This window comes from Artemia franciscana, chromosome 20 (genome assembly GCF_032884065.1).
Source record: "Artemia franciscana chromosome 20, ASM3288406v1, whole genome shotgun sequence".
Taxonomy (NCBI): domain Eukaryota; kingdom Metazoa; phylum Arthropoda; class Branchiopoda; order Anostraca; family Artemiidae; genus Artemia; species Artemia franciscana.
In genome coordinates this window covers 33,069,618-33,086,494 of record NC_088882.1, presented here as the reverse complement: position 1 = coordinate 33,086,494, position 16,877 = coordinate 33,069,618, and the positions used below count along the sequence as shown (strand labels likewise).

Below are 16,877 nucleotides of genomic sequence, written 5' to 3'. Positions count from 1 at the left end.
TTTGTTCTAATTAACAAACAGTTTTTTCACTCGTAACCACCTTTTGATTATTACAATTCCTTATTTCCCGCCATGTGTCAAATATGCTTCTGTTTTTACAGCCATTGTAAACGGTGAAAACTTGTTTCACCGCCATTGTAAACGGTGAAAACTTGTTGCCATTGTAAACGGTGAAAAACTTGTTTTACATCAGCAAAACTTGAAAGTATTGCTCGCACCAGGCCATCATTGCACCTTAGCATTGACAGCTATTTGAGGCATCCTTTCTATAATGTATAGAAATGTCAATAAATTGATCTTGATTTTGGAATATGTTGATCTATGCTTTTTATATTCCATCTTTTTTCCAAGCAATGTTTTATGTTTCAATTGTACCTTCCAAATATTTTGCAGGATTTCTGAGCCTTCTATTTTGGAGATGTGACATTGGAATTAACTAATTATTCGTTTTCTACAGATTGCCAATTGTCTGGACTAGGAGACACTCACTGTGTATTTGACTTAATTGGTGAAACATGGAAACACCTGACCTCTTGGGCATCAGTACTGTTAAGCAAGGTAATTGTTTGTCTTAGTGATTGAGCCAATTTATGTTATTTTTTGAAAATTAGGACAGTCATTGCTATTCTTCACTTTGTTGGCTTCTTTTACTTGAAAATGGATGAAATAATCTTTGACACTTGTATTAATCAAAAAATTGATTGAAAACATTTTTGTGTTTTATTGCAATTTCTGTGTCTTAAATATTGGGTGGTTAAGACATTATCAAATTGGTATTTTTCTTTATCGTTGTTTGAATAAGATAGCTTCTATCTTATTCAAACATATAATTGTTTGAATATATATAATTATCTCTTTTGATTTTTCGTTTCATTCTAGAATGCTTCTATAAACAAACTGGTTGTACTTTAATATAAACATTAGGATGTTCAAGTTAGACTGACATTGCAGAAAAAACATAAATGTTTAAATATATGTGTAGTATCTTGGCTTTGGGTCTCCTAAATTCGTAATATTCTTTCCCTGATTTTTTTTTTTGGTCAAACCTTTTCCATATTTGTTTTCTCAAACTTGTGCCCATGAAAAGTCACCATACCCCAAGTTCCTCCACTCAAAGCTCTCTGTCATGACGCTATTGGTGCTTATTATGCTAATGCGTGTGTTTGTTTAATTATAAGGATTCTCTATGTGGAGGAAAGAAGCTTAAATAAAATAATTTAAACAAAAGTGACTGACCTATCACCTTTTCCTCGCTCCACGAGCCATACTTTGGCCTTTGCTTTACATACTTTTCGAAATTCAGAATAACCACATTTATTTTTTTAATGTATGAAGTTAAACTTTCAGGACATGTCGAGGGTAATGCATGACTAAAAAGAGGCAATATTGGCATTCTGCTTGTACTACTACAGCTACTGCTCCTATATACAATATTACTAAGGTGAAACTTTTACAGAATGTTTGACTAAATCAAAAGTTACTTTAAGCATCCAGATTGTCAAAAAGATGTTCCAGTAATATCTCAGGAACGGCTTAGGGTATAAGTTTGAAACTTGCAGGACATTTTGAGAGGAATTCTGAACTAAATGACCAACTAATTTGCATGCAGATTGTCGAAAGAGCTTATCACTAGTATCCCAAGAATTTCTTTGGGTGTTAAATTGAAACTCACGAATTGCTTTGGGAGCTAAATTGAATTAAGGCATGATGAGGGGTTCAACTACTACCACTTCTAGGACATAAAGCATTAAGCTCAAATTGCCTGGGAATGCTGAGGGATATCACCCTAAATTAAAACACCCTGTGTTGATGCAGGCTGTCAGAATGGCAGATCAGGAATTTGTCATAAACTGCATAGAGTATTAAGTATTAGGGTTCAGGGAGAAATGAAGAGGATGTTGAACCAACTAAAAGACACTATTTAAATGCTAGTATTTCCACTTTTGCAACTGCTTCTATTCCTACCACCAGTGTTGTGTCAAGTAATTTAAAAGTCTTACTTGAGCATAGGTACCAATTCGCCTACTCCAGAAAATTTTTACTTTATGTTAAGTACTGTATCAAGTATTTTTTAAAAGATGTGCTTGAGCTGAAAATAGTTGTTCAGCAGCTGCAGAAGAAGGAATTATTCAGTTATAAAAATTTCCATTACTTTTGGGCTTTCTTTTAACATGATAAGATTTTTCAACTACCAGTTATGTACAATTGAACCTCTACTCTTATATAATTGCATCAGTTTCTTCTTCACTCCGTTCAAATTGTTCATTAACGGATAAGAAGGTACATTTGAAAATTTGCAATGGTAAGAGGTACTTGTGCTGAATCCTAACACATTATGGGGCACCACCTCCATGCTGAAGATGTGGTAATGATGTGTGTTGGCAGGTGGCACTGTTTTCCATCTAATGATGCATGGCAATGGATGTATAGGTTTTGTAGGGCTAACCACCCGACAAAGCTTCTTTTACCAGGTTATGATTGATAATAATAAAAAGCCTCGGACAAAAAAAAAACCTTTTTAAGTGACCTGTTGCACGTCCACCGACGTTCCAAACGATCAAGGTAGACCACCCCAACCGTGGACGACCTTCATCAGCAGAACATACCTTAGTCATCTCAACCTCTCTCTCAGTATTTTCCTAGAAAGCTGGATTGAGCCACTCTTTTCTTACAGCCTTCTGTTTTTAAATGTGGCCAGTCAATCAGATACCTAAAGCAGTCTGTAGGCGATTTCGTAGCAAAAATCATTGCAATCATTAAAATTTGCGTCATTGATCTATTTGGCCCCAAATACCTGCCCTATTATTGTGGGTCATTATAATTCATAGCCACAAACACATAATACATATTATAATTAATAGTTGGTGCTATTGTAATTGAGGCTATATTATTTATAGCTCTGCATATTGAGGCATATTGTATTTAATAGCCCCAAAAATTGAACAAAGATAAAACTGAATTTTAACAGGATTTTGGATATTATGTCTATTTAGGAATATCCAGTTAAAAAAAGGCAATTACGAACAAGAAAATTGGGGAATATTAGATCATTTCTAAGTTTTCTTTGCCCTCATTATCCATCTCATTGCCCCTGCATATATCTTTGCCCCTTTAGCTCTGAAAGAAAGAGAAAATATATATGTTTGGTTAAAGGTTTTTGATCATGGCAATTTACAAAAAAATTATTAAATCTTCCCAGTCTTTCTTATCCACACTAGGATTATCACAAAATCTCACAGATCTCTACGTGATTTTAGTCACCTGTTAGTCTGGAGAAACAAGAAAAAAAGAAAAATACATATCAGCGTTTTAAGTGCTTTCTTAAAACTGCCGAAAAATCATCTTCCGGTTCTAAGATTTCTAACCAATTTTTAGAACTATTTTAGATCTTTCCCTTAGAAAAATTCTAAATGATGTCATAATTACGGAGCCAAAATGGCGATTATATATCATGATGAATGGATGAATGAAACTTTATTAACCCAATAAACAGACAATGGTGTCAAATGAAGCATACAGGGAAAAAAGAAGGAAACAAAAAACAACCTCAAAAGGAAAAACATTTATAAAAAGGCACTAAATAAACTATTTGAAGTATCCAAATTCTGTTCAAAGCGTGAGCTACGCTCCGCGACAACAGCAAGCGGATCGACAATCCCATATACAGAAACCATGCGTTGATTTTTAGCCCACAGAGGTACACCCAGTAGGAACCTAGCGTAACGAAAAAAAATCGACCGACAAGCTCCTTTATCTGACATACTAAAAACATACTAAAAACATTCCAAAAAGGTGACAATGCTTAAATATGGGGCGCAGAAAACGCGTTATAAATTTTAGAAAGCACTCTTCTTTTATAGCGTGCTTTGCAAGGAACAAGCAGGCCGTATGCCTTGCGAAGCTTTTCACCTAGAAATTATGATTGTCTGGCATAGAACAAACTCGGGTGATCTCATCAATAACTAAGAGCTCTCATAATTTACATAATACTGGTGAAACAGTTATAGCTCGGTACAAAATTAACTTATTTTGATCTTTTCCTTTCTTAGACACAGGGGTCGCAACAACAGCACAAAAAACATGAGGAACTAACCCACTATTGAACATTGTCTGAAACTGTACTCCCAGGTGGTGTAACAGATTTAAATCGTCATATACTATATGCTTGCCACACAACTGGTCAATTCCACGTGAATATTTTCTCTGAAGTTTCAAAATACATGGACTAATTTTTTTAGATTTATCAGAAACCCTGGACGAGATTCATAATAACCCAAGGACATATCCAGCGCTGAGAAAATTTTATCTTGTAAAGGACTATCAGGGGGTGAGAACTGACTTGTGTCATATATGACCAATTCATGTTCAAGGGTGAGGTATAGTCATTTGATTCGCATTCGGTGTTCATTAAGCCAATGAACCGTCATTTCTCATTAGGCTTTCTTTACAGCCTATCACTATATTTGTCTATATTATCTGCCTTATGTTTACTAAGGATCTTAGGAAAATTACGCTTAGTATAAAGTCTAACGTCGTTAACAACACCAAACAGAGGTCTGACACAATCGGTCGAAATACGATACCATATAAGTTTCACTTGCTCGTACAAGCTCGGGGTTAAGAGACCATCTGAAAACTTAAGACTAGCTAATATATATGCATTCTGCTGAAGGAGCTGGAATGGTATTTTAATTTTAGTTAAAATACTGTCAAGAACGCTTGATTATGAAGTTAAGTCAATTTGGTCCATTCATACTTAGAATACCACGTTCTTTTACTTGGGGACCTATTCTCAACATGAGTCCCTTCGAATATGGGAAAATGATCAGAAACTGATAAGGCGGTGTCAACGTGACAATTATCGAGCGCTTGTATATTGTTAGAACAGAGAAAGCAAACCAAAGAGCTAGTAGAGCCTCAATTATGGACATAGGTGAAGGAGCAGTCATTCAAGTCATGTTGCAGATCCGTAAAAGTGGATAAAAGGATTTGAGTCCTTGCATTAGCATTATCATTCAGATTACAATTATAGTCAACCATAACGATCACCTGACCATGCTTATCTAAACATCCCCTGATAGAGTGCACTAGTTTGGTGCATGCAGCAGTAAATTGCTTTTTTGTGATAGCAGGTACAGCAAAAAGTTGGATGCAGTCAGTTAATTTCAGTCAAGAGACAGAAGAAGCTGTCAGGAAATGCTCCTGTAAACATAGCACATTATTACATCATAGTGAACTTTCAAGAAAGGGTGGTTTTTCAATTACAGTGCCATTTACATTCCATAAGCACACCTCTACCTGAGGATTACAATTTATTTCCCATTAGAATCATTGCTACTGGACATTTTATACTATAGTAGGATGGTCATCAGAACCACACAATACACATTTTGTGCCCTTACAAGCAAGGGTTCTCTCTTGAGTTCTTGTGATCATCTGCGCAGCAAGAACATCGAGTACTATTTTTAGAGGTTAAAGCTGCATGCCCGTACTGTTGACAATTATAATATCGTATTGGTAATGAATGGAGCTATAACTGATGAACGAATCATACAAGTGTCTTCATTAAGGTATAGTTACAGTGGCAATGCTTATTGCAATTTTTTTTTTTCTGATGGAAGATATACCTTAAACGGTTTTTTATTTCATTTTTGTTGTTTTCGCCAAACGTGTATTTTACTTTTCACTTTCTAAAGGGGGGGAGGAGGGTAAATATTCGTGACATGAGATTGTATACCTACAGTGTAGGTATTCCAACCGCGTAGAAATTAATGAAATGCCTAAGTTTTCTCCCTAGACAATTTTTTTTTCAAAACAATTCTTCGACTTTCATTTATTCTGAACCGTGGTTTGCGCTTTACTTGGTAGCAACTATTTCTTCAACCTTAATGGAAAAGTTTTTGACAAAGCTTTTGATAACTGAACATTATCCTTGCCAATTTGTTTATTTTTTTAATTACCTCTTTAGTTACTTTTACTAATTAATAAAATATAATATAACCTTTATGGAATTCTAAATGGTTTACAATTAACTGACTTATCTTTGTGTGAGTGTTTTATGTCATTTGTGCTCTAATTTTTCTAGAAGCTGAAGATCTATCCTCAAATGATGATAAAGATGTTTTTGGAAGAACATATCCTATATTACTGATGGATCATGACGTCAATCTGTTTTCTATATCTCCTGGCATTTCTGAAGATTGCAAACCAAATTTGGACCGTCTTAATCTGGAGTTAAATAGTGACGGAAACAAAGGTATGCTTTAGATATCTTGACTTTTCACTGTATATTTTCATGTCCAAAATCAAATGTGTATTTTAAACTTCATTGAAATTGTAGCGGGGCTTGGAAACTATGTAATTTTCCCATTTAAATGACAGATCATAATTTTCACTTTGCTGAAAACCTAATTCAATTCCAGCAATTATATTTTTTACTTGTAATTTTGGAAAAAAGAGAAAAAATTACCATCATAACCAGGATTACTGCAAAAACAAATTTATCAGTAATTTTTGATTTGTTAAAGCTACGACCAAGTTACATTTTGTTTTCACTGAAGTTAAACAATGTTTTGGTCTTTAGAAGGCACGAGGATGTGCCAGCTCGACTCTTCATAGTTTCTGCTTGTTTCGGGTGTCATTTATATATTGAGGGTGATTTTTGATAGTTTTACTCTTGGAAGGTTATTTAACTTTATTTCTGTTCATCTTTGTTTTAATGCAGCTCTTTACTTTGCTATGAAAAACTTGTTTTCGGGAAAAAGTTTTAAAAATAATTTATGTTTTTAATTGACACATTCTTTATCGTTGGTTAATAAAAGAAAACTTTAAATCTTTTCAGTATTTCTCCATAAAAATCCAAATTTTCGCTGACTATTCGCGTGTTCGACAAAGTTTTTCAACAGATCCAATAATACATTCCTTTTTGAATTATCCCGAAAAGTAAATTAATACCCTGTTATGTTCCTAAGATACTGGCAACCTTGATGCACGATATAACGTTTAGATTCATAATTCAATCGAATAAATCATACAGGAAGCTAATTAAAAAAAAAGCAAAATAGTAGTTCATTACACTTCATAATATGTTCCACATTCGCATTTATGATTTCAGATGATCTTTTACCCTTAGCTTGTGTTCCATCTCGTATATCAAGTCTCTCTGCTACTCTGATTGATAATGTTTTCGTTGGTTCTACTTATTTAAATTATAGCCCAGATGTGGTTTTGATCATAGCTGTGCAGATGTGGTTTATCAATTTTTTAATTATGTGATCTCAAATGATCTTTACCTCTTAGCTTGTGTTTCATCTCGTATATCAGGTCTCTCTGCTACTCTGATTGATAACGTTTTCGTTGGTTCTACTTATTTGAATTATAGCCCAGATGTGGTTTTGATCATAGTTGTGCAGATGTGGTTTATCAATTTTTTAATTATGTGATCTCAAATGATCTTTACCCCTTAGCTTGTGTTTCATCTCGTATATCAAGTCTCTCTGCTACTCTGATTGATAATGTTTTCGTTGGTTCTACTTATTTGAATTATAACCCAGATGTGGTTTTGATCATAGCTGTGCAGATGTGGTTTATCAATTTTTTAATTATGTGATCTCAAATGATCTTTACCCCTTAGCTTGTGTTCCATCTCGTATATCAAGTCTCTCTGCTACTCTGATTGATAATGTTTTCGTTGGTTCTACTTATTTGAATTATAGCCCAGATGTGGTTTTGATCATAGTTGTGCAGATGTGGTTTATCAATTTTTTAATTATGTGATCTCAAATGATCTTTACCCCTTAGCTTGTGTTCCATCTCGTATATCAAGTCTCTCTGCTACTCTGATTAATAATGTTTTCGTTGGTTCTACTTATTTGAATTATAGCCCAGATGTGGTTTTGATCATAGTTGTGCAGATGTGGTTTATCAATTTTTGAATTATGTGATTTCAAATGATCTTTACCCCTTAGCTTGTGTTCCAATCATATAACAAGTCACTCTGCCGCTCTGATTGATAGTTTTTTCGTTGGTTCTACTTATTTGAATCATGGATGTGCAGATGTGGTTTTGCACCCTGGTTCAGACCATCTCCCAGGTGTGACTTAGTTAACTTGTCTTAAAGAAGTTTATACTAGGTCAAAGAAAATAATGATGCGAAAACCTCTGGTGAAGCAGACCGAAATATTAGTCACTGTTCCAATTAATCCGCACAGTCACTCAAGTGCTGAGTCACCAATCCCTATCAAATGTCCAAACCTCCTTTTTAGAAAGTTTGATTTTTAGAAACAGTCTAGTACTTCCTGTTAGAATCGGCCGTGGTTTGTTCTTTACTTGGTAGCTCCTATTGCTTCAGCTATTACGAAGAAACTTATTGAAAAAAATTACAATATTTGGTAATTATCCTTGTATATTTTTTTCATTTTTTAACTTAAAACTCTCTTATATTAAAAAAAATTCAAACCTTTTGCTTATTGATGAAATACCATGTAGAAATAGTGTGGCATTCTAAATGTCTTCCAGGAAAAACTGATTTTGTTGTTAGTGATTTTCTGTGATTTTTTTTTTCATTTTTTTTATTGAAGCTGAAGATGGATTTTCAAATGATCATAAAGATGTTTTTGGAGATACGCAACCCATATCACCGGTGGATCATGGAGCCAATCTTTTTTCTACTTCTCATGGCATATCAGCGGATTGTAAACGTCATCTTAAACTGGAGTCAAAAAGTAGTTGGGAGAAAGGTATGCTTGCTCCAGACAAGTTTCTTTTGTATTCTTGCTTGTCCTAAATGAAAAGGTGTATTTATACTTTCTGGAAGAGATGTGTTTTCTTGTATCTGAGTGCCAAGGTTGGTTTTGAAAAGACACACTTAGCTAGTAAAACTACAGATTGCTTTAAATTATAATGACATAAGATTCTGTGTCGGACATCATTCTTGAAAAAATGACAGGAATTTGAAAAATCAATCATTTGATAAAAAAAAATATCACAAAATATTTGACAAAAATATCATCGAACAAAAAACATACCTTTTTCAAATAACATTAATGAGAAAAACTAAACAAACAAAAACTAAACAATAAAAAGTGCAAACAATTTTTTCATCTACTTAATAAGGTATTTTAAGTATTTTTTTCAGGACGATATTAGCGAAATTGATTCTTTTATTTGGGCAATGTACGAGCATTCCATATACGAAAAATAATAAATTGCTTTACAAGATTATCCCATCAAAAAGGACACATACGGAACAAACAACTTTAATATACTCAATAAGATATCTTTTAATAATTTTTGGAACGAACTTAGCCAAATTGATTCTTCTATTTGGGCAATGTACGAGTATTCCATGTAGTGAAACAAAATCACTTTACAGGATTATCGGATCAAACAGGACATATACCTTATTTACAAAACATAAAACGGAAAAACTAAACAACAACTTTAATCTTCTCAATAAGATATCTTTTAATATTTTTTTGGAACCAACTTGGCTAAATTGATTCTTTTATATAGTTGAGCAACATATTCGACACCTCTACACACATGTCGTAATGACAGTGCACCTCTATGGTCGTGGCGCATTTCCGAAATGAGTAAATTATTTTCAGATGAGGCTGTTGGGTATGAACGATTTTAGAGGGAGGGCCAGGGGTCAGCTAAAATGATTTATAATTGAGGATTCTTTTTGGGGAGGGATGGGTATCGGCTTATAGAGGACCAGGGGTCAGCTCCCATAAGTTTTGGAATAAAATATCGCTAACAAGTTTTTAAGTGGGGGTTGGGGTTTTAGCTCCCATAAGCTTTGGAATAAAATATCGCTGGCAAGTTTTTGAGTAGGGGTTGGGGTTTTCTGATCTTTAAACTATTCTAAAGAACCTCGCTTAAAAATGTTATATGCGCCCAGGGCATAAATTACACCACCTGCCCCGGGGCTCGGGGGGGGGGGGGGTATGTTGACCCTGGAGGTTTTGTTGTCTGATCTTTAGCCTTATTTAAACAAGATGGCTATCTAAAAATTACGATCGGAAAGATTTTGGGCAAAGAGGGTTGGGGTTAGTTGCCCTCTGGTCCCTTGTGATTCTTAAAGGAACTAGAACTTTAAGTTTTCAATGGAAGGAACCCGTATCTTCCGTATAAGCCTTATATACCCCCGGGGCATAATCTAAAACGCTTGCCTCAGTGTCCTGGGGTGTTGTTTAAACCCGAAGTTTTTATTATATGATCTTTAGTCTCTTTTGGACAAAAAGAATATCTCAGAAACTTGTTTGGAAGCATTTTAGGAAAAGAGAGGTGGTGGAAGGGGGGCTAGTTGCCCTCCCAACACTTTTGATTCTTTAAAAGGTAACTACAACTTCTAATTTCCAATCGAATGAGCCCCCTCCAAAGTTGATATGACCGTCCCTTCCATATAAAGTGCCCATGCGAAAAAAAATGAAACATTAGAGCCTCATGGCCTTAGGGTTGATGGGGGGAGGCTAGTTGCCATCGGATCACTTTTGACTTTTAAATGGGTACTAGGACTTTCAGTTTCTAATCATTTGATTCCCCTTCAAAGTTTACACGACCGCGTCTTGTACAAAAACCTTATATGCCCCTGTGACATAAGTTACAACCCTTATTCCTGGCTCTGGTAAGGTTACGTTGACCCCAAAATTTTTGTCGTCTGATCGCTGAACTATTTAAACAAAACGGGTATCTAAAAATTTTGATCGGATGCATTTGAGAAAAAGAGAGTGTGGAGGATAGATGCTCTCCAGTGACTTTTGATGACTCTTAAAACGGTAACTAGAACTTTGAATTTCTAATCAAATGAGCCATCTCGAAGTTTATACGACTGCTCCTTACATTAGACCTTATATGCTGCTGGAGCATAGCTTATAACACCTACCCCGGGCTCTGGGGGGTTATTTTGACCCTGGAGTTTTTGTTTGATCTTTAAACTATTTTGAACGAAATAGCTATCTGAAAATTTGAATTGGATGCTTGTGGGGGAAGAGGGCCTTGGGAGGGGGGCTAGTTGCTTTCCTATCACTTTAAAAAGGGCAATATAAATTCTTATTTACAATCGAATGAGCCCCCTTCGAAGTTTATACGATCTATCTTTCAATAAAAATCTTATATGCCCCCAGGGCACATTTTACAACTCTTGCCCCTGATTTTAGGGTCCGTTTTATCACTGGAGTTTTTGTTATATATAGAGTTTTTGGTTTATTTAAACAAAATGGCTATTTAAAAAATTTTAATGGACGTATTTGGGGAAAAGAAGGTTGGGAGGTTTGGGGAGTCCCCTCTAACATTTATACCACCACCGCTTCCATAAAAACCATGCATGCCCCCGCGGCATAAGTTACAAACCATCCCCGGGGTCGAGGGGGGAGCATGTAGTCAAAGAAGTTTTGTTATCTGATCATTGGACTATTTCAAACAAACTGAGCGTCTCAAAATTTTCATTGGATGATTCTAGTAAAATATTGTGTGGGCGGGGGGGGGGAGCAGATGCCATCTGATCAATTTGGACTCATAAAAATGTAACTAGAGCTTTCAGTTTCGAATCAAATGAACCCCCTTCGAAGTTTATACGACCACCCCTTACATAAAAACCTTATACACCCCATGGCATAACTTAAAACAATTGCCCCCGGGCTTTGGGGTTGTGTTGACCCCAGAGATTTCGTTATTGGATGGGCTCGGGGAAAAAAGGGCATGGGGAGGTCTAGTTGCCCTCTGGTCTCTTGATTCTTCAAAAGTAAACTAGAACTTTCGATTTCCAACCAAATGAGCCCTCTCTGAAGTTTATACAAGCATCCCTTCCATAAGAACCATATATGCCCCGATACCATAACTTACAACACCTGCTCCCGAGCCGTTGGGTTTGTTTCTACACCGGAGTTCTTGTTATCTGAACTATTTTTAAGAAAACGACTAACCTCAAAATTTTTATCTGATTAATTTGGGGGGAAAAGTGTTTGGGGGGGGCTAGTTGCCCTCCAATCACTTTTGACTCTCAAAGAGGTCGCTAGAACTCCTGATTTCCAACCGAATGAGACCCCTCCGGAGTTTATACAACCACCCCTTCCATATGAAGTGCCTCTGGAAAAAAAACAACATTAAAGCTTTATGGCCTTTACTATAGGCATCGCATTATCGTTACCTATAACGTAATGATAGATGATTCATTCCCAAATAACTAGACAGTTGAGCTAAACTGGTCTCCATAATAGCAAACAAACCATCTACCGTATATGACTTAAACAACATTACTCTGTCATCAGCATATGCTACTAGTATGCTATTAGGTATATATTCTTTTGTTTCTGAAACATATACCAAGAAAAGTATTGGCCCTAGGATGGAGCACGGAGGAACCCTGTATTCTATCTGATAACTACAGTTTGCGTTCTATCTTCCAAATACAGTTTTATTCATTTCACCATCCAAACTGGAAATTGCATTTCACTCAGTTTTGATATTAATACCCCGTGATTAACAGTATTATAAGATTTCGAAAGATTCACGAAAATTGCCGACGTAGTGAATCCAAAAATTTATAATAAAATGATATACAGCATGTGTTGTGGAACGACTTTACTAAGACCATATTGGCCTGATAGCAATATTCCATTTTCATTTAGAAATTTCCCCATTCTTTCATGTTTTACCTTTTCAAATACTTTAGAGAATACCGGTAAAATGGAAATGGGCCTATAGTTAGTAATTTCCCATTTATCTCCATTCCTATGTATAGGTATTATCTGACTTTTCTCCAGTTGTCTGGTAACAATTCTTTTTTTAAATGAAATGTTTAACAAAAAAGAAAACATGACAAATAACCGGAAAAATTGATTTAGTACCATTTTTGGTATTCTATCAACTCCTAGGTATTCGGAGGGACCAAGCGATGTAAATGTTTTTTGTAACTCTTCCATTTGTATTCTATCATTCTGAGTGAAAACTGAATTAACTGTATCAAGCACATTAATGTTTTCTGTTATTTCAATTGGTCTAGTAATATTATTAATTTGCCGAGATATGCTTGAACCAACTTCTGAAAAATAAGTACAAAATCTATTAGCAGTATCCTTATCCTCTTTTAACAAATTCTCATCCCGGGAGATAACAACATTTTAAATTTCTTCTTTTTGTTGTTTCTTATGGGATGATAACATCTCATTTATTATTTTCCATGTTGCTCGTGTATTATTCTTATTTAATTCAAGAACGGAATAATAATTGTTCTTTTTAATTATAATTTTCTTTTTGTTCATAGTTGCCCGGTATTCCCTTTAAAGTTTATTATATTCAAAGCCGGGGAATTTTATTCTTTACATAGGGACTATTCCCCAGTTTTATCATATTTTTCATCTCAGTAGTGGTTTCGAACCACATCCCAAAACTGGTTTCGGACGGACAGATTTTTTCGAATCTTTTGGATTTGTCACTCAACATGAATCCATGGCATGAAGAATTTTATCCATAAATAATCAATATGCACTTGCTACCCTATCCATTTCCTATTCCTCTTCCCAATCTCTTTGAAAGAAAAGTTTTCGATTTCTCCCAGTTTCTAGCTGAAAAATTAAAGATATTTCCTCGGGGAGTATGGCTGGTTGCCCTTGAACTGCAGCCATTTTCAAAATCCTGCTTGTGCAGATTTAATAAAACATAGTTAAAAAAAATGATCTGAACCTGGAGAAACAAGCACTCCCGAAAATTTTACCATATCCAAGTTAAAAATATATTTTCGGTTTACGTAGCACTCAGCGAAGTTATACTGGTTAGGATAGTAATCGAAGGTAAAAATTAGCCGATAACATAGCAGTCAGAAATCCTAAAATCCCTACATTACTCAATTAAAGTAAATTAAAGTTAGAGTCTCCAATTAAAACAGATTGCACCCTAAAAGACCCCAATTTATTTCCCAAATTTTCTAATATTCATTCCCCAAATATTTCTCAATTTTTTATAAAGACTCCAATAAATTCTCTTTAGATGCTAATGGTTCTGCTCCTTTTGTTACACAGATTAAAACCAATTAAAACAGATTGCATCCTAAAAGACCCCGATTAATATGTCCCTTTTTTTATAAAGACCCCAATAAATTCTTTATAGATGCTAATGGCTCTGTTTCTTTTATTTCTGGTGTAAGAACTTCGCTAAATATACAAGTAGTATGAGTAATAAAAATAATAGGCCGTTTATGGCATACACAGTGGTGGTTCTGGTTTCTCTTGTGCCTGGGAAATTTTTTTTGTCCCACTCCAATGGCACAGGACTTTTTTTTCTAAGAAACTTTAATCTCATTTGATTTTAATGCAATACCAAGAGTAGAAGAAGTTGATTTTGTGTATGGGTGGCGACCACTCAGTGGTTACTACCACCCATATAAATTAAAATATAATTAAAAATATGAGATACAAAAAGTAAAGAAAAATACTAATATAATTAAAAAAAAGACTTCAACTAAATAACTGAAATACGAAATATCTAAACTTAAATGTTCCTGATAAATTACTTTTTAAAGTTTATTTTGGAGTGTGACATGTCGATTATGCCCCTAGAACTTCCAAGAGTTTATGCATGGTCGCATCACCAGTGATTTTTTCTTGTTTATGAATTTTTTTCATGCTTAAATCATATCAGACTTCTAATGGCTCTTCAGGAAGCTTTATTGGCTACATACAACCCTTGATATTATTGAATAAAAAAAACAAGTTTTTTTAACTGAAAGTAAGGAGCGACATTAAAACTTAAAACGAACAGAAATTACTTCGTATATGAAAGGGGCTGCTTCCTCATCAACGCCCCCCTCTTTACGCTAAAGCTTGACTCTTTCTCCCAACTCTTCTTTTTAAAACAGTGAAAAACTTTAGTGTAAAGAGCTTTTGTGTAATTATTTTTGTAAACAAAAATAATTATTCATGTATACATAGATAATAAAAAAGAATAAAAAAAATAAAGACCAAATAAGGTACAGATAATGAAATTTGTTGTTAAAAACTAATCATCTCGGGAATAGTCATCAAAATTAGATCTACTGTAAAACTGTACAACGTTTAGAAATATATAAAACCATATTGTTTGTCTTATACAAAAAAGTGCTGAAAATATTTATAATGAAGTGATTTATTCTGAGTAGATTTTTTGTTATTTTAGTTGTTCCTGATACGGCGTTCTATGATAATAATATCAACAAACAAGGACATGGAATGCTTAGCATCCCTAATTTTACAAGAACATGTCTAAAAAAAGAAATGGATTTGAATAATCAACATGAGGTACCAAGTAACATTTATGTATTTGCCGAAAATTGTATGAGGAAACATGACCTTGGTCATACTGGAAAAAAACTTTTCAAATGTGATACGTGTGAAAAAACATTCAGCTTTAAATCCAAACTTTCTTATCATCAAAAAACTCATATTGGAGAAAAGCCTTTCGAGTGTGATCTTTGTGAAAAAACATTCAGCATTAAATCCAACCTATCTGAGCATAAGAGAACTCACACTGGAGAAAAACCTTTCCAATGTGATATATGTGAACAAACATTCAGCCATAAATCTACCCTATCTAATCATCAAAGAATTCATACTGGCGAAAAACCTTTCGAGTGTAATATCTGTGGAAAAACGTTCAGCCAAAGGGCCAACCTTACTCATCATAAGAGAACTCATACTGGTGAAAAACCTTTCGGGTGTGATATATATGAACAACCATTCAGATTTAAATCCCACCTATCTTATCATCAAAAAACTCATCCTAGAGAAAAATCTTTCAAATGTGATAAGTGTGAAAAAACATTCGGCTATGAATCCAAACTTTCTGATCATCAAAAAACTCATACTGGAGAAAAACTTTTCGTGTGCGATGTATGTGGAAAAACATTCAGCCATAAATCCAACCTATCTGAGCACAATAGGACTCATACTGGTGAAAAACCTTTAAAATGTGGTATATGTGAAAAAACATTTAGCCATAAATCCAACCTATCGGATCATAAGAAAACTCATACTGGAGAAAAACCTTTCAAGTGTGAGATATGTGGAAAACAATTCAGCCAGAAACGTCTCGTATCTCAGCATAAAAGAACTCATACTGGAGAAAAACCTTTCGAGTGTGATCTATGCGAAAAAACATTCAGCATTAAATCCAACCTATCTGAGCACAAGAGAACTCATACTGGTGAAAAGCCTTTCCAGTGTGACATATGCGAACAAACGTTCAGCCAAAAATCCACCCTATCTAATCATCAAAGAATTCATACCGGAGAAAAACCATTCGAGTGTGATATATGTCGAAAAACATTCAGTAAAAGATCTAACCGTACTCAGCATATGAGAACTCATACTGGGGATTAACCTTTCGGATGTCATAAATATGAACAAACATTCAGCCATTAACCCCACCTATCTTATCATCAAGGAACTCATAACAGAGAAAAAAAAATTCAAATTTGATATGTATGAAAGAACTTTTAGCTATAAATTGAAACTTTCTGATCATCAAAAAATTCATACCGGAGAAAAACTTTTGTGTGTGATATATGTGGAGAAACATTTGGCCAAAAATCCAACCTTGTTCAGGATAAGAGAACTCATTTTAGTGAAAAACCTTTAAATTGTGAGAAAAACCTTTCGTTTGCGATGTATGTGAAAAACTTTCAGCCATAAATTTCAGCCATAAATCCACCCTATCTGATCATCAAAAAACTTATACTGAAGAAAAACTTTTTGAGTGTGATATAGATGGAAAAAACATTCAGCCAAAAATCCAACCTGACTCAGCGTAAAAGAACTCATGCTAGAGAAACACCTTTCAGATGTGACAAACATGAATAAACATTAAGGCATAAATCCTACCTATCTTATTATGAAGGAGCT

At 34.6% G+C, this 16,877-nt stretch overlaps 1 protein-coding gene across 2 annotated transcripts in view; it reads left to right on the top strand.

Moving 5' to 3' along the window:
- The window catches only part of LOC136040141 (zinc finger protein OZF-like), a 28,775-nt gene extending 12,112 nt beyond the window's left edge, over positions 1 to 16,663 (top strand). Inside the window, exons 2-5 of one of the 2 annotated variants that reach the window (XM_065724252.1) lie at positions 458 to 558; positions 6,086 to 6,256; positions 8,580 to 8,738; positions 15,154 to 16,663. In XM_065724252.1, coding sequence (XP_065580324.1) covers positions 516 to 558; positions 6,086 to 6,256; positions 8,580 to 8,738; positions 15,154 to 16,355 — 1,575 coding nt within the window. In that variant the 5' untranslated portion in view covers positions 458 to 515 and the 3' untranslated portion in view covers positions 16,356 to 16,663. Of the gene's footprint in view, positions 1 to 393; positions 559 to 6,085; positions 6,257 to 8,579; positions 8,739 to 15,153 lie in introns of both variants that reach the window. The other variant, XM_065724254.1, reaches the window with a different exon arrangement.
- Positions 16,664 to 16,877: the final 214 nt, after the last annotated feature.